The 23264-nt window shown below is 34.5% G+C and overlaps 1 protein-coding gene across 23 annotated transcripts in view; it reads right to left on the bottom strand.

The window, feature by feature from the left end:
• OXR1 (oxidation resistance 1) overlaps positions 1–23264 on the bottom strand; it is a 531828-nt gene that overhangs the window by 20898 nt on the left and 487666 nt on the right. For all 23 annotated transcript variants that reach the window (XM_071207984.1, XM_071207987.1, XM_071207997.1 and 20 more), the window contains 2 exons: positions 19138–19306; positions 15206–15365 (listed from right to left, as the gene is read on the bottom strand). In XM_071207984.1, coding sequence (XP_071064085.1) covers positions 15206–15365; positions 19138–19306 — 329 coding nt within the window. The remainder of the gene's footprint in view (positions 1–15205; positions 15366–19137; positions 19307–23264) is intronic.

Genomic DNA, 23264 nt, shown 5'->3' with positions numbered 1-23264 from the left:
TAACTTATGCTTTATGGCCTGGTATCTCTAAGTTCCTACCCCAAATAAATACCCTTTATAAAAACCAACCAATGTCTGGTATTTTACATCAGCACCCCTTTGGCTGACTAATGTATTTACTCTAGATAAACTCTTGTACATATGCAACAGGAGACATATATCAGAATGTTCACAGAAACAAATATTCATAATAATAAAAAACTGGAAACCACATGACCATTAAGAATAATAAACTGGGAGTATAATTACAGAACAGAATAGTATGCAGTAGTGAAAAATCAATGAATTACGGTTTCATGCAGCAGGATGGATGAATCTTAGAAATATAATGCTGAATGAAAAGGTGAGTCCCTGATGACTATATAAATAGTCTAATAGAATTCCTAAGTTCAAAATAGGCAAACATAATGACCTGTAGGGACAAAAGTGATACAACTATTTTTTTTCAAAGCAAGGGAATGATAAACAAAATTCAGGGAGGTGGCTATCAACTGGATGGAGACAAGAGATGAGATAGAGAAAGAACACACAGGGATATGCAACTGCACTGGTAATGTTCTAGTTCTTAAGTGGAGTGGTGAGTTCACAGGTATTCATTTTATCATTATGCCTCATAATTTACATATGTAATAAATATACTTTTCAATGACTGAGGCAAATAAAAAATGTTACATTGACTATATGTGTATATATTCCTCTTTTAAATTAGGCTTTCAGTGACTATAGAGCAGAAAATGTTTTACTCACCATAAGGCATAAATAACAGTTATTAAACTTCCTATGAATATCTATCATAGACAGGCAACACAGTGTGGCAGAAAGAATGCTGGTTTCTGCATTTATTCTGGTTTAAGAATTCTGCTTTTTCTTTGTTTTATGAATTTGAGGAACCTCACTTAAGCTCTCCTTGTTTTTTTTTCCAAATGGAAATATACATGCTTTAAGCATTTTATGAGGAATAAATGATAATATGTGTAAAGCACACACACACATATAAATAAAACAGATCCTGGTATATAAACGGTGCAAAATAAATGTTAATTTCCTTCTCCCGATTTATATCCAGAAGACTTTGAGAGAGAATATAGCAAAACCCAGCTCTGACCCTTACTGGTTTACCTGAAAAAATTACATAAACAAAATATGACTGCTGCATGTCTCTGCTTCTTCAATTTTAAAATGGAGATAATAACAATACTACTTTGCAGGGTTATAAGGATTAAACAAACTAACTCATTAAGTGCATGGAACAATATTTAATTTACAGGGTCAGTAGTGGTGGCTATCATTCTTATCATTCTTACCTTGAGCTGAGGTCATTAGAAAGATTTTTACATTTAACACAGCTCTTCTTAAATTCTACCTGTGAGGTAACTCTTGTGCAGATGTAAATAATTCATCATAGGAGTTTTTTCCTGTGTTTTTACATAAAGAGTCTAAAAAAAAAATCCTGTCTTTTCATTTCTCAGAACTGAAAATTTTTTAAAAAGGGTGATTAAATTAGTGAAATATTGACAGATAATAAATCAGTGTTGCTATTCAATGATGTGTGGCTATAATCTGATTAAGTTTAAATCCATATTACAATAGGTTTATAATTATCGAACAAATTATAATTTACCAATAGACACTAACAAATTAGAATTTATTATGGTTCAAGTAAATGAATGATTAGAGATTAAAGTTCAACTTGTCAGAATAAACTAAGCCTTAAAAAAAAAAAAGGAAGATAAGGAAAATAAAGCAAGCCTGATTAAATCGTATGGTTCTTGCTGAAGCTAATGGGACTGTCTACATATTTTGTTTGGGGTATGTTCTGCTTATTAGTTATTACTCTCTTTGAGACTTAAATGAACTCACTTATAATATAAAAAAAAATCTGTACCTAATTACACCACAGGGTTAATGTAAAGGTCAAATGTGATAATGAATACACAAGCATTCAGAAAATTGTCACTGTTTACAGAGCTACATAGCAGTATTATTATTAGCTCTATAAGATAGTTTATCACAGAGATCAATAGATACCATTTTACTAATCAGCAGAGTAAGCTATGATAATGTATCTAAAAAGCTAAAAAATGCAATATCAAAAAAGTGACGTTTCATTTCTAAAATAATTATTGTCTTAGAAGAATCATCCCCTAATTTCAGATTTAAACCAGAGGAGTTCCTTTTCAGGCAAAACCTTATTAGGGATTCTCAATATGCAGAAGAAATAAAAACAGAACTTCTGGGACAACTAGCAAGAAGGCAGCAGAGTAAGGAGTTCCCAGAGTCAGCTTGTGCTATGGGGCAGTTAAGTAATCACCCAGAGCTATCTAAAGCACCTGTTCGGGGACTCCAGGTGACCAGAAGAGCATCGTGCAACATCCATGAAAGAATGGAAGGAGGAGACGGCCCATCTGCTGAAAAGGTTCGTAAGTAGAGCGCTCCACACCACAGAAGCCAGTGCCCAACCTCCACTGGCAGCACAAGCTGCCCAGACGTTATTCAGCGGCTGGAATTGGATACTTCACTTCCCAGAAACGGGGGAGGAAGAAACGGCTGGGCACCAACCTCAGCTATTGATTAGTAAATTCGGCAAGCTAAAGCACAATCTTAAAGTTTGAATCTGTCCAAGTCAGAAAGAGGCCCATAGCTGCCATTTTAACACCACCCCTGGTAGGAGGGGAAGTGGGGTGGACTGAAAATCAGTGCTGGCACGGACTGGCTTCTTTCCATCCAGATCAGATCGCAGCTCTAGCAGCTCTAGCTTAAGTACCGGCCCCATCCATCTCTCGAAGGGAGGAAGCTGGGGGGACCGGCACCAGCCTCTCCGGGAAGACACTGGCAATGCCGTGGAGGCTGATAATCATCCTACTCTGCTGGCTCAAGCTGCCTCAGGAGCTGTTCTGTGGCTGGAGTTGGAAGCTCCATTTCCCAAAAACAGAGGAGGAAGAAATGGTTGGTCACCTATTTCAACTACTGATTAGTATATTAAGCTGGCTAAAGTATAACCCTAAGAACAGCTAAAGTTTGAACTTGTCCCAATCTTAAAGAGGCCAGTAGCCCCCACTTTGACTCCATCCCCTGCAGTAGGGGAAGCTGGGCTGACCGCAAATCACAGTGATGGTAGAGATCAGTTTCTTTTCACCAGACTGGACTAGAGCCCTAGCCTAGGCTTCAGCCCCACCCCTAACAGGGAGGAAGCTGCTGGGCCCTGCCTCAGCCTCTCCAGGTAACTGCAGGTAAAGACTGGCACAGACTAAACAGTCAGAAGTCTACTGGGGCAACTGTGGTCATTTTGGATCCTCAGACATGGCTTGTTGCTCATACCTGCAGCTCCATCCCGGTCCCAGGCAGGGGAGAAAGGGGGTGAAGCGTCATCAATTACTCTGAGCAACTATAGTCAAGGCCTAAACAACTTGGATTATTACACATGGCTGTGGCTCTGTCTTGACAGGTGGCAAAGGAGAAAGTTGGGAGAAGCTTCATTGGTCCCTGGGGCAATGAGGGCAGCTTGAGCCTCCACAGCTTACAGCACCAACTTCATCCTTGGCTCCTACCACACAACCAGCAAGGAAGAAAAGACAAGAAAGCCCTAAACTGAAGAGAGAAACTGCACCCAGAATAAATACTCTAGTAAGCCAGGTGCCAAAACACCAACAAAAAATTACAATCCATATCAAGAAATTGGGAGATATGGCCCAGTTAAAGGAACAAGATAAGCCACTAGAAGACACAAAGGAGTTGAGACAACTAATCACAGATGTTCAAACAAATCTTAATAAATACAAAGAGATGGCTAAAGAGATTAGGGATATTAAGAAGACATTTGATAGCACAAAGAAAAATTTGAAAGCATATGCAGAAAAACAGCAGATCTAATGGGAATGAAAGGCACAGTAAATGAAAATATATATATATTTGAGTCATATAATAGCAGATTTGATGAGGCAGAATAAAGGATTGGTGAGCTTGAAGAAATGGCTGCTGAAAGTGAACGTAAAAAGAACAGATAAAGAAAGGAATGGAAAAAACTGAACAAGTTCTCAGGGAACTAAACAAAGCAAAGACATGCAAACATACGTGTCATGGGTGTCCCAAAGGAGAAGAGAAGGGAAAAGGGGCAGAAGGAATATTTGAAGAAATAATGGTAGAAAATTTCCCAACCCTATTGAAGGACATAGATATTCAAGTCCAAGGAGCACAACCTACTCCCATCCAAGTAAATCTGAACAAGCCAACTCCAAGCACATATTAATCAGAGTATCAAATGCCAAAGACAAAGAGAGAATTCTGAGAGCAGCAAGAGAAAAGCAATGCATAACATATAATGGATACCCAATAAGACGAAGTGCCAATTTCTCATCAGAAACCATGGAGGCAAGAAGACAGCAGTATGATACATTTAAGATACTGCAAGAGAAAAACTTCCTGCCAAGAATCTATCTGGCAAGACTGTATTTCAAAAATGAAGGTGAGTTTAGAATATTCACAGATAAACAGAAACTGGAGAGAGTTTGTAACCAAGAGACCAGCTTTGCAAAAAATACTAAAGGCTGTGCTATAGCCTGAGAAGAAAAAACGGGAGAGAAGAGTCCTGGAAGAGAGTCTACAAATGAAGATTATATCAATAAAAGTAACTAAATATGTCAAAAGAGTGGTGAAAATAAAATATGACAAATAAAACCCAAATATTCAGGAATAAACCTAACCAACAATGTAAAGCACTTATATTCAGGAAACTACAATACATTGTTAGAAGAAATTTAAAAAGACCTAAATAATTGGAAGAATAATCCATGCTCATGGACTGGACTAAATATCATTAAGAAGTCAATTCTACTCTTACCGATAAACAGATTCAATGCAATCCCAGTAAAAATTCCACAGCATTTTAAAAATAAATGGAAAATATGATTATGAAATTTATTTGGAAGGGTAAGGGGTCCTGAGTAGCCAGAAACATTTTAAAAAGGAAAAGCTAAGTTGGAGGTCTCTCACTTCTGAACTTTAAATCATATTACCTAACTATTGTGGTAAAAACAGCATGGTACAAGCATAAAGACAGACACATAGACCAATGGAACCAAACTGATGGTTCAGAAACAGACCCTCACCTTTATGGTCAAGTGATTTCTGACTAGCCTGTCAAACCTACCCAGCTCGGGCAGAACAGTCCATGCAATGAATGGTGCTGCAAGAACTGGATATCCATAGGCAAAAGAAGGAAAGAGGACGCATATCTCACACCTTATAAATAAATTAACTCAAAATGGATGAAAAACCTAAATATAAAAGCAAGAATCATAAAGCTTCTAGAAGAAAATGTAGGAAAATATCTTCAAGATCTGGTGGTAGGTGTTGGATTCTTGAAGGAGATAAGAGGACTGAGATGGACTACTGATATTTAATGTATGTAGAAGTTTGAATTTACTGTACAAGTGTGGAAATGTACATAGTTGATTGTAACACATTATAGTGAGTAACAGCTAGTTTATAAATGGGAATGTGGCTGGAAATGGTAGTCTAGGGATGTAAATACCAACTGACAGAAAGCTAGAAAATAATCTAGGGACCGAATAGCCCAGTAAACCCAGAGGTGGATGAGAATTGTGGTTGATAGTACAGATGCAAGAATGTCCTTTGTGAGCTAGAACAGATGTACATCATTATTGCAGGGTGGTGGGAATTTGGAGAAGTATGTGAAAAATACAACTGGAGTGATCTATGGACTGTGGTTAATGGTAATAATGTAATATTCATGCATCTATGCCAAAGATGTTATGATAATGGGGAAGTATGGAAAAAGTGTGCCTAATGTGCTATGGATCTGGTAATAAACTGATACTATCTTATAATCTGTAACAAATGTTCCACCACGGTTTGGTGTGTTGATAGAGGGGTGTTGTTTGGGAATTCTGTACGTGCACGATTGTTTTTTAAGTTTACAACTTCTGTCATAAAAATATATTTAAAAAATAATAATAGGGTGGTTTGGGGGAAAAATACAACAAATGTCAGGTAACAACTATAGTTAGTAGTAAGATTTTGACAATATTCTTTCATAATTTGTAAGAAATGTCTCACAACAATGAGAGGTGTTGGTGGTGGGTTGATGTGTAGGATTCCAGTATGATGTTCTGCATATTTGCTTTGTAAGTTCACAACTTTTACTATACACTTATTGTTTATTTAAGTTCATGTAAAAATGATATAATAAAAATAATAAAAGGGTGGGTTGGGGGAAAATATTTTGGTTAGTAGTAATATTTTGATGATGCTCTTTAATTACTAGTTAAAAGTGTTTCACAATAATTCAAGGTATTGATGGTGTGAGGTGTGGGAGTCCTGTATGATGTCATGTATGTTTGTTTTGTAAATTCACAACTATTACTATATACTTGTTTTTATGTAAGAGTGATACACTTCAATAAATTTAAAAAAAAAGGATTGAAAATTTGAAAGAACAACAATAACAACAAAAACAGCTGCTATGCTTTTAAGCCTAATCTTCTCAAGCCTTTTCCCCTTTGACTTACAGCCCCACTCTAAACCAAGGAAAACAGTAAGGAAACTGGAACCTGAGCTTGTCTACATACCCAAACACATCACACTATTTCATTTTTAAAAACCCTGAAAGTAATCTTGGTAAGGTTAAAAATGTGCTAGGCTCATGCTGTCTCTGTGCTCTATGTCAGCCTAGTTCATTGACTACTCTATGCATCAGTTTTCTCATCTTTAAAATGGGGGTGATACTACTACTAACCATACAAGGTTATTATGAAGGTTAAATGTATATACATATATACATATACGTTTTAAATATATATAAACACAAACTATATGTACTGGCAGAACTGAAGACAAGTTAGTTACCATTGAGGGACATGCTTGCTCAGACAAGAGATAAATTATCTGACAAAATCACCTAACGGCCTTACAAACAAGAGGAACTGGTGAGTATAATAAGGTGTGTGATACACATTACACTAAGCTATAAAATTAAAAATATTTATAATGAATTAAAGTCTTAGCAAACTATTGATAAATATTTATTTGAACTACAAATCAGAAAACAGAACATTTGTTTTTGGATTAAAAAAGAAAAAAAGTTGTGTTAACTGGCTAATCTAGTAAAATTTGATCAAAACTTTAAAACATTCAATTATTTCAGATGTCTAAATCCCAATGTGCTGATTTATCATATACACAAAAACTTGCAATTAATAAACTTAGGGGGAAAAAAAAAGAGAGCAAACTACTCTCAAAGGCCCAAATGAAAACATTTTTATATGTTGAAATGCTTAACTTTTAAGAGAGGCAAGTTGTTGTGAGGGCATCATTTAAAGTCACTCCTGGTTCTAACTATATATTTGGCCTTATTTAAATCATCAATAATTACTGTAAAAATAATATTGATATTCATAAGGCAAGATATATTCCTGAGTCATCTCAGAAAGAACATTGGCAGTACTTTTTGTAACAAATAATAGGCACATATTTATGCTGAAAAATAACTTGGATTCTTAAAATAGTATGAGGGTAACTGAGACTTGTCCTTACTAAAATATCTTTTAAAGTTTTATATTAGAAAGTGCTACCTGAAAACTTTTTGAATGGTTTTTTAAAAAAAAGCATTTTCTTAGCTTGCTAAAATTATTCTTAAATGCACCTAGTTTGGGATCTAGTCCAATGTATTTTTAAGCAAGGATATATTCTAATTATCGAAGGACTAAAACTATAAGCACAATATGAATTTATAAATCACAAGACCTTCTTTTAAAATACACAAAAAAATACTTAAAGATAAAGACTAAAATTAAATCAGATTTTCCATTTCAAAAGAAAAAAATTCTAAATATTTTCCCACAAGGCTAAGCTTATATAAAAATATTAAGGCAGCAATAAAGATTTGGTATCTTCTTGTTGGAATAGAATAGGAAAACCAAAACACAAGTCATTTCCTTTTTCTGAAATAATTGGAATAAGTAGAAATAATTTAAAAGTACACTTTTTGCAATCATACAATTTTATATTCTATAAATATTCTCTATACTTAAACTTTTAGAAATTGTAAAATTCTGCATACTGTGATCATGAAAAGGCTAAATACAGAAATTTAAATAATTAACTAAGATTTACCAGGGTATATTTATGATTAATTGGTTGGTGTCTTCTTCCCTTTGTCCCATACCAGAGACGAGACATTTCCTTTCCAGGGCAAATTAAGTTACATCAAATCAGGTAAGAATTGTTTTAAAAAGCATTCTTCCTCAGTCAAAGATAAATTTCCAGCACAAGAGCACTACTACAGTGACAAAACAGTTTGCTAGAGACAAAGGTTTGATTGACAAGAAAGAGAGCTAATCACTAAATAGTATCCACTGCAAAGCCAGTCCTGAGTGGAGACTGTAAAGCTGGGGAGGGAGCAGAGGGTTTCCCATACTTAAGTTTGGTTGCACTGTACCCAAATGTGCAAAGAAAGGGCTCAAAAGTTTAAAGACACAGAGCATGTAATTCCAAATATAAGTACAATAAGAAACATACTAAAAGTAACTCAGTCACAAGAAAAATAAGTTCAGTTTTCAGAACCACTCACAACATATACAAATTATTTCAATTAACATTACATAGTCTCCTCATGGTTATAAAATTCTTTATTTATATGTAAGAATCTTAAATAATCCCATCTTTTATGTGAACATTTTTTAAGCAAAAAGATGTCTTTTCAGAAATTATTATAGAAATAATTTAAACATTTAAAATCATAAACCAGTCTGGCACCTATCCAACTATCCTGTCTCTCTTCGCAATTTATAGTTAAATAACATTTTGAATTTTTATGGAAGTTTTATAGCCCGTAACTTCTGGTTAGTAACTAAGGAAGACTAATGTTAACAGGGAAACAAGAATTGGTTCAAAACTTTCCTGAGCTAGGCTACATCTTTTTTCTCCTCCCCGCCTTTATTTTTAAATTAGAGAAGTTGTAGGCTTACAGAAAGATAACGTAGAAAATACTGTGCTCCCATATACTACCTCCCATTTTTATCATTTTGCAATAGTGTGGTGGTACCTTTGTTCCAATTGATGAGAGAATATTGTCATATACATGACATACATGACATCATACAGGACTCCCACATATTACTAACTATAGTCTATAGTTTACATTAGGGTTCACTGTTTGTGTTGTACAGTCCTATTTTTTTTTTTTCTATTTTTATTCTAGCAACATATATACCACCTAAAATTTCTGCTTTTAACCACATTCATATATATAATTCGGTAGTGTTAATTACTTATAATGTTGTGTTACCATCACTACTATACAACAAAACATTTAGGTTATAACTTTAAGTCAACATTATTAGTAGTCAAAACAAGCCATATCAGACAGGAATCCTGGGTCCCAAATGCTAAAAGAAAACATATAAATAGTTCAGAAAATTTTCTTTATAATTACATGAATACCCAATATGGAAATATTGTTTAAAAGTTTATTTTGACTTATAACTTCTAATTACATTTTTAATTGTTTTGATTTCTACCTTTCTTGACTTTATTAAATTTCTTTGGGAATTATGATTAGTAAAACTATGCTATTATTCAGCCTATTTAAAATCCTATGTATAGTCTCTCTTTTTTTAAGGCTGGCTTTCCCTGAGAAATGCAAAACACCTGTGTATTGACTTGAGACATAGAATCTTGAAAAACAAACTTAAAATAATTCTATGTGGGTTCTGCTGGCTAGGCTGAGAAGATAGAGTATTTTGTTTTATATATTGATTTAATTTTAATTTTGGCATTACTTGTGCTTTAATACAAAAATATTTTTGCATTTTTTATTTAAAATACATTTAGTACAGGGGTTCTTAACCTTTTTTTGTTCCATGGACCCCTTACTAAGTCCACACTATACTGTGTGTTATTTAATAAATATATCACACCTGCACCAACATGTCCCCACAAAAATAATTTTTTTTGAATTTTCAATTCAAGCTCATGGAACCTCTTGAATCTTTCCAGACCCCAAGGACCCCTGGTTAAGAACCTCTGCTTTAGTATTTAAAACACACAAAAGAGATCTAAAGAATAATAAAATGAACATTAGGATACTCACTACCTGACAGCTTAAGAAATAAAATATTACCACATTAACTGAAGTTTTCTATTACTGGTGCTTCTTAGGAATTGCAGTAATACTGAACTGTTGGGAAAATCTTCTCTAGAAAACCTAATAAATAACCTAATGATTCACAATACAACCTCCACATAGTATGTGAAACACACACGAAACTTTGAAACCCAAGACTTTCAGAGGATTCTAGTATAAAGCCTCCTAACCTTGGTTCTTGGGGTTAGGGATATATAGGGATATATAGGATATATAGGGATATATAGCTCAGGATACAATAATGAGCCATGGTCCATGATGACAAGATAAATTTGACTCATCTTATTATAGCATAATTGTTACTACTTGATAAGGAATCTTAAAAATTACTTTTGAGTTGTAATAAATTGTGATGCTGAATGGAAAATTCACATGAATTTTGAAGATAAAATACACTTCTAAAACATTTAGGCTTATTAATTTGGCCAGTGCTTTAGACTATGCCACTGGACTCCTGAAGACTTGTCAAGCACAATAAACTTTAAGGAATATTGATGGATAATGTTCAAAAGATACAGATCCATGACTTATACTGTTATGTTTATTGATTTCTTTCTCCTTGTAGAGTTTCTGAGTATACAACATGATAGGAGTTCTTTGGTATGTAAGCAAGCTATACCTAAATTAATTGCATCAGCAAGACTGCTTTTGAGGGGAAAGGAAAACCTCTTAAAATAAAATCAAGGAAAAAATGATTAAAGAAACTTTTCTCCACAGTGACTCAAATTAACGTTTTGGTGGGCAGATGCAACACCCAAATAAAAGGAATATTTTGAAAAGTATTTTTTACAATGTAAGTTTCATGACATGAACTCAAAAATTGAACCTTATTATGAGCTATATATTTTGATTAATACAAGTCTTACATTCTATATATTTAAAAGAATACCTGTAGTGGTAACATGGTATAATACAGTGGTTTTTCCACCTTGACGGCAAAATACAACCACTTGAGAGCTTCATGGAATAGTCATAACTAAGCCCCAAACACAATGATTCTGGTTTAACTGAGATGTCAATTGAGCAATAAGATTTTTAAAAGCTCTCCCAGGTGATTTTAGGGTTCCTTCATCAAGGCTGAGAACCTGGTGCATAGTAAGAGTATAAACCTCGATCATTTAACTACTAGCCCCTGCTCCATTCTGGGCATCCACACAGGCTGCTTCCTGTGGCTTCAGCTCTGCCTCACCTGGGTGCCAACCCCAGTCACTCTTTAGGTTTTAGTTTAAATAAACCCTTTTATCCCTATGAAGACTTTAGGCAAATAAGTAGAAGCTTAAAGAAATTATCTGTATAATAAAGATGATAATCTACACTTAAAGGGGTTGCTGTAGATATATTTATCAATTTAGAAGGAATTCCAAGGGAAAGAAGAACATGTGAATAGATACCATGGGAGTGCAAGCAGCAAAATGCAGACTGTGGTTCATTCTACAGGAAAAATAAAACGACTTAAAAACTAAAATTCCATGAAAGAAAAGGCATAGAAAAGAAAAATAAGTGGAATGGGTACTTATACTAAGAGACACTTAAAGCCATTTTAACCAACTGCAATGCTTGAACCTTAGTTGACCCTGATTCAAATAACAAAGTGTAATAATACATACATATACATGTATTTTAAACATCTTAAAATGAAATAGAGGAAATCTGAACAACTGGGTAAAGGGAAGAACATAGATGGATGAAGCTGGGTACTAGGTACATGGGAGTTCATTTTAATATCTCTATTTTTGTATATTTACCATTTTTTATAATAAATCATTAAAATGAAAATAAAAATGCTATGAGGATGAAATAATATACATAAAACACTTAGCCTTCTATAACCATGTCTGTTAATAGATATTAAACCTGAGTTCCCCTGCTGTTCATTATTTAACAAAAGAAAAAGGCATGCTGTGATATATGATATATATTCACCGAACCTGCTCTTAGATATCACATTATTTCCTCTCAAAATAGCCATATCTTAGTAGTAAGGCAGTATAGATAGTTCTTGACTACAGCATAAATACTGCAGAAGTGTGAAACAGCTAGACACATGCACTGCAGCTATTCTTTAAAGCTTGATCTACATTCTAAAATCTACAAATTTCTCCAGTTTAGGTTCGGTATCTCTTCAATTCTTCCCTATGTATAGCGCTCAGTGGCACTCACTGAGCACTCTTTTTTTAGGAGGTACCAGGGATTGAACCCAGGACTTCGCACATGCAAAGCAGGCACTCAACCACTGAGCTACACCTGCTCCCCCACAAAGCATTTTAAGTTTCTGTTTACTATTCTAAGTCACTTGGCTAGATATGATTTTTCTCTTTGGATCCTAGTATGTGTACAAAGTGAGAAGGTGAAACAGAAACAATAAGAAAATTTTTAGAACATCCAAAGATCTTCGTGATGTGGCTAAATGGTCATAATTTGGTTTGAACTATATTCTTAAAATGTCAGACACATCCTTAAATGTAAGTGCATAGTATTCCCAAAGTAAAGGACAAAGAGTATAAGATTTTAATCAATATATGAAGCTGAAATCTCATGGCATCCCTTGTATGGGATGTATGGTATTTATATTGGACATAGAGCTTGTAGGATCACAAACATTTCTGAGTACTACAAATATATCACAAATGTAAAATACAATAGAAACTTCTAGAGTTAAAAATGGTAAAGATATTTTAAATCCTATGAAAAGGGTATAGATAAGCAAGTAATGCAGAACCTCAATATTATTTTTTTAAAACATAAGCACCAGTCTCACTCTTAAAATAATTCTTAAAGGGCCAGTCAAATATTGCTGCCATTTACTCTACTTGTACTACACTCTCAGTTGACTAAAAGTTGTAAGGGAGAATGGATAAACAAAATGTGGTATATACATACGATGGATATTACTTAGCTGTAAGAAGGAATGCAATATTGACACATGTGACAACATGAATGAATCCTGAAGACCTTACTTGAGTGAAGTCAGTCAGTCACTAATGGACAAATACTGAATGATCTTGCTAATATGAACTAAGGACACTGAGCAGACTCATGGAGTCTGGAAGACAGGTTACCAGGAGATAGGGAGTAGGTAGAACATAGGGCATGTTTTTGGCATTGAAATTGTTCTGCATGACATTGCAGTGGCTGATAGGCCATTATACGTTTTATCAAACCCTCGAATACTGTACAGCGCAAAGTGTAAACCATAATGTAAACTATAGACCTTGGCTAGTACTAATGCCTCAATGTTGGTTCATCAATTCTAATAAATGTACCACACTAATGTAAGATGTTATTAACAGAAGAAAATGTGAGAGGCAAACGGGGTAGGTTATGTGGGAATCTCCTACATATTTTATGTAACTTTTCTTTAATCTAAAACTTCTCTAAAAATAAAGTGTATTAAAAAATAAATTCCAACAAATCTAAGCAATTGGGAGTTTTCTCTACACAATGCCATGTAAGTTAGAAACTTCTTTACCTAGTTGTTAGTTTCATTAATAACTTTCTTGGCTTTATTTCATCCCCCTCTACTCCTCCTTCAGCTGTTGCTTCCTTCGTACAGGTACATATTTTTGATCACCTGAACTATTAAACGTTAATTAATTATTAAGTTAGTAATGTAAAATACACAGTTCAGGGATTTAAAAAATATATATATAATCATCCATACACCACCACTCAGATTAATATATAGCACATCTTCAATACTCTGTAAGGTTCCCTCTTGCCCATTAGCTATCTTTCAAACTGCCAGTAAATACTAATCTGAGATTAGCATCAGATTAGTTTTAACTAGGTTTGCCTTTTTAAACTTCATGTAAATGGAATTACACATTTTATAATCTTTTGTGTCTGCCTTCTCTTATTCAATGTATTATCTGTATGATTCATCCAGCCGTTGCCGGTATGCGTACATCTTTTTTTTTATTACTGTAGTAGTCCATTTTATAAATATACCTAAATTTATTCATTCATCCTCTCACTGATGGGTATTCAGGTTATTTACAGTTTTTGATTTTATGAATAAAACTGGTATGAAGATTAATAATGTTGGCTTAAATATTAAATAAACCCCAAACTCAATAGGCACTCAGTAATACTACTTCTCTCCCTTCTTTTCCTTCATCAAATTGGAGTTATAGTAAAAACTGATGTTTGTATATACTACACAGAATGGAATACTGTGACATACTCAAAATCAGGTTTGCATTTTAAATAAAAGACATACCATGTATACCTTCAAACATTAAACATGCTGAGTACAAACAATAATCCATGTCACAAATACAAACATTAACACCAAATGGAAATAACAAAACTTGATTGCATTTTAGCATCTGCTCTCTGTTTTTAGTGCATCAAGAGGAGATTAATCCAGGCAACAACAACAAAAAAACCTAGATTATTTTCATTCTATCAGTCCCACAAGACAGACAAAGCATATAAACTTTATCCCATAATATTAAAAGATAGATCTAAGAGGGGTCAAAAAAATTGATTAGTGTCAATGTCACCATTTAGAGCAGTTCAGTAACTTTGAGCACATGCAAATTTTACTTATTTGTAAAATTGGCCTTTGCTTATTTCCCTAACAATATTGCTAAAATCACATCAAGATAATGCTTGCACCTTGAACCTAGAAAAGAGTGCTAATTTCTAATTTACATGGATGTGTTAAATGACTGTACTTCCTCTATGCAGGAGATAAAATTAAAATAAATCAGAACTGAAATAAACCTATTTTATGGAAGTTAGTTAGTGATTAATATCTCTTTGTTGTAATGTTATTCTTTCCTACACTAAATAGTCTGAAATACCCACAATTAGTCAATGCTATGTAGTATTTTAAAACAAAAGCAGAATGACAAATAGTATTAAACCAATATTACTATTCAAATTCTTTCAATAAATACATTTATCCCTGGACAACAAACCCGAACTTTAAAAAATTCTTTTGTGCAGAGCTTACTTGTACTTTGACTATATTGCCATAAAGCTAAAAATTCATACAAAGTAAAAAGATGAATGAATCTTGGTTATTTTTCTCCTTACCTCCCATTCTCTGGCAGCTGTTTCATTAGAATCTTCACTTGTTTCAGACTCTTCCATCTTTTTTACTACTATAAATCCAGGTTCTCTAATGTATTCACCTGTGTCTTCTGCATATATTTCTGGACTCCACTGAATGAAGAAGGCATACAAGTGGTCTGTCCTGTTAGAGTGAATGACTTTTAATAACAGATCTAATATTCTGTATTGCTAGCTAGAATTACAAAATTATGTTTGTTAAATATCTTGATAAACTGTGAAGGCTCAGAATACACACAAAATATACTATCATTTTATAAAAAGTGAAAACAGAAAGATGTGAAATTTATTTCGTTTGTATTTTGATAAGTTGTTCTGAGAAATCTATATTAAGAGTCTCTTGGCAAGCTTTTTGACCAGCTCGGGTGCTGTCCAGAGTAATGTTTTCTTTCCTTAGATAATCTAGTGATGGGAAGGGAAATTGAACTACAACTTTAACCTCATTTATACAATGATCTAAAATACAAGAAAAAAATTTACTAATTGCCTATTTTGAGACCTAGATATTATAGAGATTTTTTCCAAGTTAATGTCACTGTAAGGTGCTCAACTTTTAAATCAATGATATGAAGAACACACAATGAACTACTGGTGCAGGCATAGCTCTAATCTCTTAAAAACTCTTGTTTTTAATCAGTCTGTGCTCATTTATTCATCTTTCTGAACACTAGAGAAACAACTGAGGTTGTTTTTAGGATTAAAAAAGATAAATGTGCCTGGAAGGAAACGGATGTGACTCAAGTGATTGGGCTCCCATCTACCATATGGAGGGTCCTGGGTTCCACTGCTCGGGCCTCCTGGTGAAAAACAAGCTGGTCTGTGCGGTGTGGAGAGCTGTATGGCCCACAGGGCACAGAGAACTGGTGCAACAAGATGGCGCAACAAAAAAAGAGAAGCAGAGGAGAGGCAGTGAGAGACACAACAAACCAGGGAGCTAAGGTGGCTCAAGCAATTGAGTGCCTCTCTCCTACTCTGGAAAATCCCGGATCAGTTCCCAGTGCCTCCTAAAGGGAAGATGAAAAGAGAAGACAAGCAGACACAGAAAGAAGACAGTGAGCGTGGGGAGGGGTGGGGTCGGGGAAATAAATAAATCTTAAAAAAAAAAAAAAAAAGTGCCTAGAACGGTTTTTTAAAGTAATGCTTCTATAATTTGTTAAGCTGTCTTTTGTCTTTTATTTTTTGAAGTTGAAATAGTTTACTAATTAAAACAAAATTCTGTTCTCTTTTCAATCTTTTGTTTGCTATAGTAACACCTGTGGTTGCAAAAAAAGAATTAAAACACTGATAACTATACTTGGGGGTCAAAGCACATGTATCAAGTATTTCTGTTTTGTTGGTTTTAATTAGCATGAATAACTAATAGATTACAAATCTCTCAGCTAACATATACCAATCAAAAACTAACATTGGTTCTGGAAATTGTATTTCCAATTTACTGACTTTTAAATATATTATTCATTATATGTCAGCAATTAACATATTAAAAGAGTATTGTTTTATTTTCTCACTTGATGTGTCCCTATTAAAACAGCAATCTTCATAAGTTACATGTCTACAAGAAAGTTAGTACTAATAAAAATGATTTTAATGAGCATCAGTCCAGGTGATGGAACAATATTAAAATGGAAAATTCCACATGAAAAGGAAAATAAAACCAACCATAATAAAAAAAGAAATCTATTATAAATACTTACATCAGTTTCAAAGATGTAATAGTTAACATTTTTCATTGCAGTCATCTCCATATAACTGGTAAATATGAATTCTGGCTCAAGGAAGGATTACCTATATATAGTTGCCTCTGTCCCTTTCAGGTGTTCATAAATCACACAAATCATACCATACTTTTTAATTACTTGAATCACATTTTGTTGAATGCACATATTGTTGTAAACATTTTTATGGTGGGAGAGAAATTTATCATTTTATCTCCTAAAGTAATAGTCTTCAGAGTGACAAAGGTTTTTCAAGTGGTACATGGACACATATGATAGTTCTAAGTTAAGAGAATTAATTTGTATAGCTTTAACTTTCAGTTGTTCCGCTTTGCTCATATTAACCTCCTGAGAACACTCAGGAGTGTGGTCAAGATACCTTTGAGATTCCATTCTCTGTTTTCACTAAAACATGTCTACCTTATTTTTATAAGGAGGGCATAATCTCACCCATTCAGAATTTTACGATACATCCCTAATATTAAAAAAAAAATCTTCCAGGTTGCTCAGAGTTAGAATTGAAAAAGTGAATTCTTTTAAAGACCTTGTGCCTACCAGGTGATTTCTAATTCAATGACTTCCACAAAACTATAAAGGAGTTCCTATAATGGTTTACTGTTGATAACTAAAAATAATTTTTGATGAAAGATGACTAAATTTGGGAATATAAATAGAAACATGTTTAAAGAATTGAGTGACATTAAACTCTTGTCAGTCTCATCTACTTATTTGTGACAAAGCTTCTTAATAATTAAAAGAAAAAGGGGAGGGGAAGAACTGATACTGAATCCCATCTCATCTCTTCCTTAAAGCTCATTAATATATTATTTCCTATTAAATTTTACTTTTCATGTTTAATAAAGCAATTAATAATTTTTTTGTTGCTTTAATCAACTGTGTATTAATAATTGCAATAAACTTTCTTTTGGATGTATTTAAAGTTTGGAACAATATAGTTCTTGAGTAGGGATCTTTCTTGCATCTCTTGGATATCTGCATGTTTTGTGAGCAGAGATACTGAGTATCTTTGATCACAAGTAACAAAGGAAAAAGATTTGGAAGGTAGAGTATATTCCTCTGGAATAAACTGAAAGTATGTTTTAATGCCCATTATAAAAGATCCAGGTTGCCTAAATTTAGGATTACTCTGCTGTGACACAACCTATGGCCTGCTTCACATCACCCTATGGGAATTGAGGATTAAAGTAAGTGTCCACACAAATGCTGACACTCTGGCTACTGATACGTTGTGACTCTCAGGTTTTCTGAGAACTTCCATAAAAGTGAAGCAGGCTAACATGTTAGCTTACAAGTAGGGGAAAATCTTAGACTCTTTACTATTTTGACAACAGCCACAGAAAATTGAAAAATAAATGTAACTGCAGTGAGTGTGTGTGTATGAGGTGTATATGTATACGTAATTTGTTGCAGAGAAATATAATAAGGGATAAAAATATAGTTCCTTATAATAAAATTCCTTGAGGAAGTGTAATGGGACTATAAGATCAAAGAGAAAAAATGATGCAAATTCTTAAAAAAGAGCAAATTTAAGTAGTTTTAAACAGATAATGGTAGAAGGCAAATTATTGTGATGTTTACATTATACTAGATTTATTTAAAAGATCAATGTAACAGTTTTAAATTAAAATGTCAATATTTACAAAACAGTTACAATGAATATCTTTGCAAGGACTTCAATTTAAGAAAAAAATTATTGTGCAGGGGTATACAGGCAAAAATTAGTTTGATGACCATACCCTTTGGGACTGGAATTAGTGCCATGAATATAGCAGGTATTCAATACATATTTAAAGAAATTTTCAGAAAAGGGAATTAAACATCTTTTTACTGGCCTTTAGGGAGAAGCCATACCAGTTAGTATCATGGTGAACCTTCCTACTCTAAGATGTTTTAGGTGGGTCTCTTCACTGCTAAAACTGGGTACATGTTCACTTTTTGCCAAATGAAAAAGGGAATAAAATATAAAATGAGGCAAATTAAAAAGTATAAGAGGCAAATTACAAAGTATATATAAAAGGTAAATATTACAAGTAGATTTAATGTGAGATTTTAACCATAAGCTATACTTAAAATGTACTCTGCCATTGCTGTAAAATATACACAGTAATTTTAATTCAAAGATTCTGAATAATTTTAAAGTTTTATTTGTTCTCTCTTTACCTTTCTTGTGGTACTGCAAACCAATATTCATGTTTCTTATCTCTCTGTGCATACTGCTGCATTGTTGCACTTGCTTGAGATACAAATGTTTTCCTCATTGGTTTTCCAACTCGAAGACATAAGAACTTATGTAACCGATGCCTTCTCTTTTCTTTTAAAAGTGCAGAACCTAGAATTGAGAAGTGAACAGTGTTTATTTCTCATACAACAACTTAACTAATTCAGATTAGGTAGCATTTCACCTCCAAGTTTTTTTTTTTTTTTGTTTTTTTTTTTTTTAAAGATTTATTTATTTATTTGATTTCCCCCCCTCCCCTGGTTGTCTGTTCTTGGTGTCTATTTGCTGCGTCTTGTTTCTTTGTCCGCTTCTGTTGTCGTCAGCGGCACGGGAAGTGTGGGCGGCGCCATTCCTGGGCAGGCTGCTCTTTCTTTTCACGCTGGGCGGCTCTCGTTCACGGGCGCACTCCTTGCACGTGGTGCTCCCCCACGCGGGGGACACCCTTGCGTGGCACGGCACTCCTTGCGCGCATCAGCGCTGCACATGGCCAGCTCCACACGGGTCAAGGAGGCCCGGGGTTTGAACCGCGGACCTCCCCAAGTTTTTGACAAATAATTACAGAATAAAACTTCAATTTACTGAACTCACATAGTTCTCTTAAGTAACTTGTATTTTTTTCCATTAACGGTAAACTCACAAGTACGGCAATACTAAGCTTAATAAAAGAGCCAACTTAATGACCTGAAATGATATTGAGTTATTAGGAAAAGATGTCAAGGCTTCAGAAATTTTTAAATTAGTTTAACATATATAACATATATACATAATATATAAAAATATGAAGGTGAGATAATATAGTCAACAATACATTAGATTGAGCCTCCTGTTTGGATAGTTTAAGTCTGAATTACCTCTAACTCTTCTAACCTGAGACTGGCATAAAGTATATTGAGGGCCTGAACAATATGGTAGAGTCCAGGAACCTGAACATTAATTACCATGTGAAGGTGGCAACTGTGGGGGAAAGATCACGTATAGTCAAGAGACCTGGGTACAAGTCATGGCTTGTTTCTGAGTCATATTGTGCAAGGTACATAATAAATCTATCTGAACTGCAGTATTTACGATGATTGCCAGGGGGAAGGAACTTTTGCTATTCCTCTCAGTTTTACTTCACAATTTTATTTTTATTCCTCAGTTATGATATTACAAAGATTAGAAAATGTTGCATATTCCCATGTTACAGAATTTCAAATTACTTAACTAGTTACTTAAAACTAATTTAAAAAAAAAAAAAGAGAAGGAAGGAGAAGAAACCAAATTGCAAATCTACAGCTCTAGAGATACTTGGTCATAATGGGACCTCTTCCTGTTCCTTCTCCCTATCCCACCCCACTAACAACAACTCACTAAAATTAAAGGAGTCTAACACACTATAAAGTTAAACAGAATCCTTAATATAACTTTTCAAAGGTTTCAAAGTATAAGGCAACCATCGGATGCAAAGATATATGAATAAAGATTCATTCTAGCATTTTTTTTTACAACATTTTAAAGATGGGCAATACCTTGGGTGTCTTAATAGCAGGGAAATAGTTTAAATAAATTATAGGGTAATTAAAAGCCATATTTTCAAAGAACTATAATGACTTGGGAAAATGTTAATGACATAAAATAGTAAAAGAAAAAAGCAGGACTGTATACACTATGATCCTGGTTTTATAGAAAAAAAAATATGTACAGATACAAATGAATTATATCAAAATTACATACACACACAATATATAGGCACACAAATAAGACCTATAAGAAACACAAATACATCAAACTGTTAATAATGATTAACTCTGGGTAATGCAATTCTGGGAAAGTTTTATAAATTTTCTAGAAAACTCCTACATGTCCGATTTTAAAAAAATGAATAATCATTATTTCTGAAAAAAGGAAATCTATTACATTAGAAGAAATATTCAATCTTGTAAAGAACTTGTTTTTAGTAAGTGGGTTCTTTAGCATCTAACTGAATATAATCCTTAGGTTTTCTGAATATCTCAAATGGATGATGTAAAGAAAATTCAGTATTCCAAAAACTGAACTAAGCCTTTTTCTGTACAAAACATTTTATTCTGTAATCTGTATCCTAGATATAATCAATCACCAATACTGCCCATTCTATTTCTCCATGTACTTCCTACATCTCTCTCAAATTTGTCCCCATTTCCACCACTTTAAGGCATTCATCATTTCTTCTAGTTCACTGCATTAGAATTCTAACTATGCACATCCTTTGCTCTCATTCATCTTTTTTCATTATTTTTATTTTTTAAAATTTATTAAAGTATATCACTCATACATAAACTACATAAACAATATATAGTACATATAATATAATAGTTGTGAACTTACAAAACAACATAATATCATACAGGACTCTCATAACTCACCCTACCACCAAGAATGTGCACTATTCTTAAACATTTTTAACTAATGATTAAAGAGCATTATGAAAATATTACTACTGGGAAACGGATAGGGCTTCTGTCTACCACATTGGAGGTCCAAGGTTCAAACTCAAGGCCTTGTGACCCGTGTGATGAGCTGGCTCACGCGCAGTGCTGATGCATACAATGAGTGCCGTGCCACACACGGGAGTTCCACGCACAAGGAGTGCGCCCCGTAAGGAGAGCCGCTCAGCGCAAAATAGTGCAGCCTGCCCAGGAATGGCGCTGCACACACAGAGAGTTGATGCAGCAAGATGATACAACAAAACAAGACAGAGATTCCGGGTGCCCCTGACAAGAATACAAACGGACACAGGAGAACACACAGCAAATGGACACAGAGAGCAGACAACTGGGGGCGGGGGGAGGCAGGGAAGGGAAGAGAAATAAACAAAAAGTAAATCTTTAAAAAAAATATTACTACTAACCAAAATATTTTTCCCCCAGCCAACCCTATTATTCTTATCCTTATATCATTTACATATGAACATACATAAACAAGTGTATAGTAAAAGTGGTGTACTTACAAAGCAAACATGCATAACATAATACAGAGGTCCCATACATCAACCCTCCACCAACACCTTGCATTGTCATGAGACATTTGTTATAAATTATGAAAGAATATTATCAAAATCTTACTATTAACCAAAGTCCTTATCTTACATTTGGTGTGTTTTTCCCCCAACCCACCCTATTATTTTTTAAAAATATTTTTTATGACAGAAGTTGTAAACTTATAAAACAATCATGCACTTGTGCAGAATTCCCAAACAACACCCCTCCATCAACACACCACACAGTGGTGGAATACTTACTACAGATAAGATACTATCATCTGATTGTTACCATGTCCATAGTGTACATCTGGTTTACATTTTCCATACTGTCCCATTATCAAGACAGTACATCTTTCACATAAATGCAAGATTATATTATTACTGTTAAACACAGTTCGTAGGTCACTCCAGCTATATTTTCCCTATGCTTCTCCACATTCCCAATACCATGCAGTAGTGATGTACATTTGCTCTAGTTGCCCAGAGAGTAATGAAGCTTAACACCCCTTTCTCCCCTGTCTGGGGTGGGGTTGGAGCTGCAGGTGTGGGCAGCAATCCATGCAGTGTGGGTCCAAGATGACCGCAGTTGCCCTGGTAGACTTCAGATTTTCAGTCTGTGCTGGCCAAAGTTACCTGCAGTTACCTGGATAGGCTAGTGTAGGGACCATCAGCCTCCTCCCTGCCAGAGGTGGGGCTGAAGCATAGTCTAGGGCTGCAGGATGATCTGGGTGAAAGAAACTGGTTCCTACCGTCACTGTGATTTTCGGTCAGCCCAGCTTCCCTGCAGGCTGGATGCAGAGTCAAAATGGCAGCCACCAGTCTCTTCCAAACTTGGGCAGACTCACACCCTAGGTGTTGCCAGGGTTATATCTTAGCCAGTCAAGTCTACCAGTCAGTAGCCGAAATTGGCAGCCAACCATCCCCTTTTCCCATTTTGGGGAAGTGGAGCTTCCAATTCCAGCCACTGAATAGCTCCTGGGGTGGCTCCTGCTGCCAGAGTAGGATAACCACTGGCCTCTGTGGCTTGGCAGGTAATTTCTTGGAAAGGCTGGCAGAGTTCACTGCAGT

The sequence above is a fragment of the Dasypus novemcinctus genome, chromosome 14, assembly GCF_030445035.2.
Source record: "Dasypus novemcinctus isolate mDasNov1 chromosome 14, mDasNov1.1.hap2, whole genome shotgun sequence".
NCBI classification, from domain to species: domain Eukaryota; kingdom Metazoa; phylum Chordata; class Mammalia; order Cingulata; family Dasypodidae; genus Dasypus; species Dasypus novemcinctus.
The sequence above is the reverse complement of the archived record's forward strand: the minus strand, read 5'-3'. Positions and strand labels throughout refer to the sequence as shown.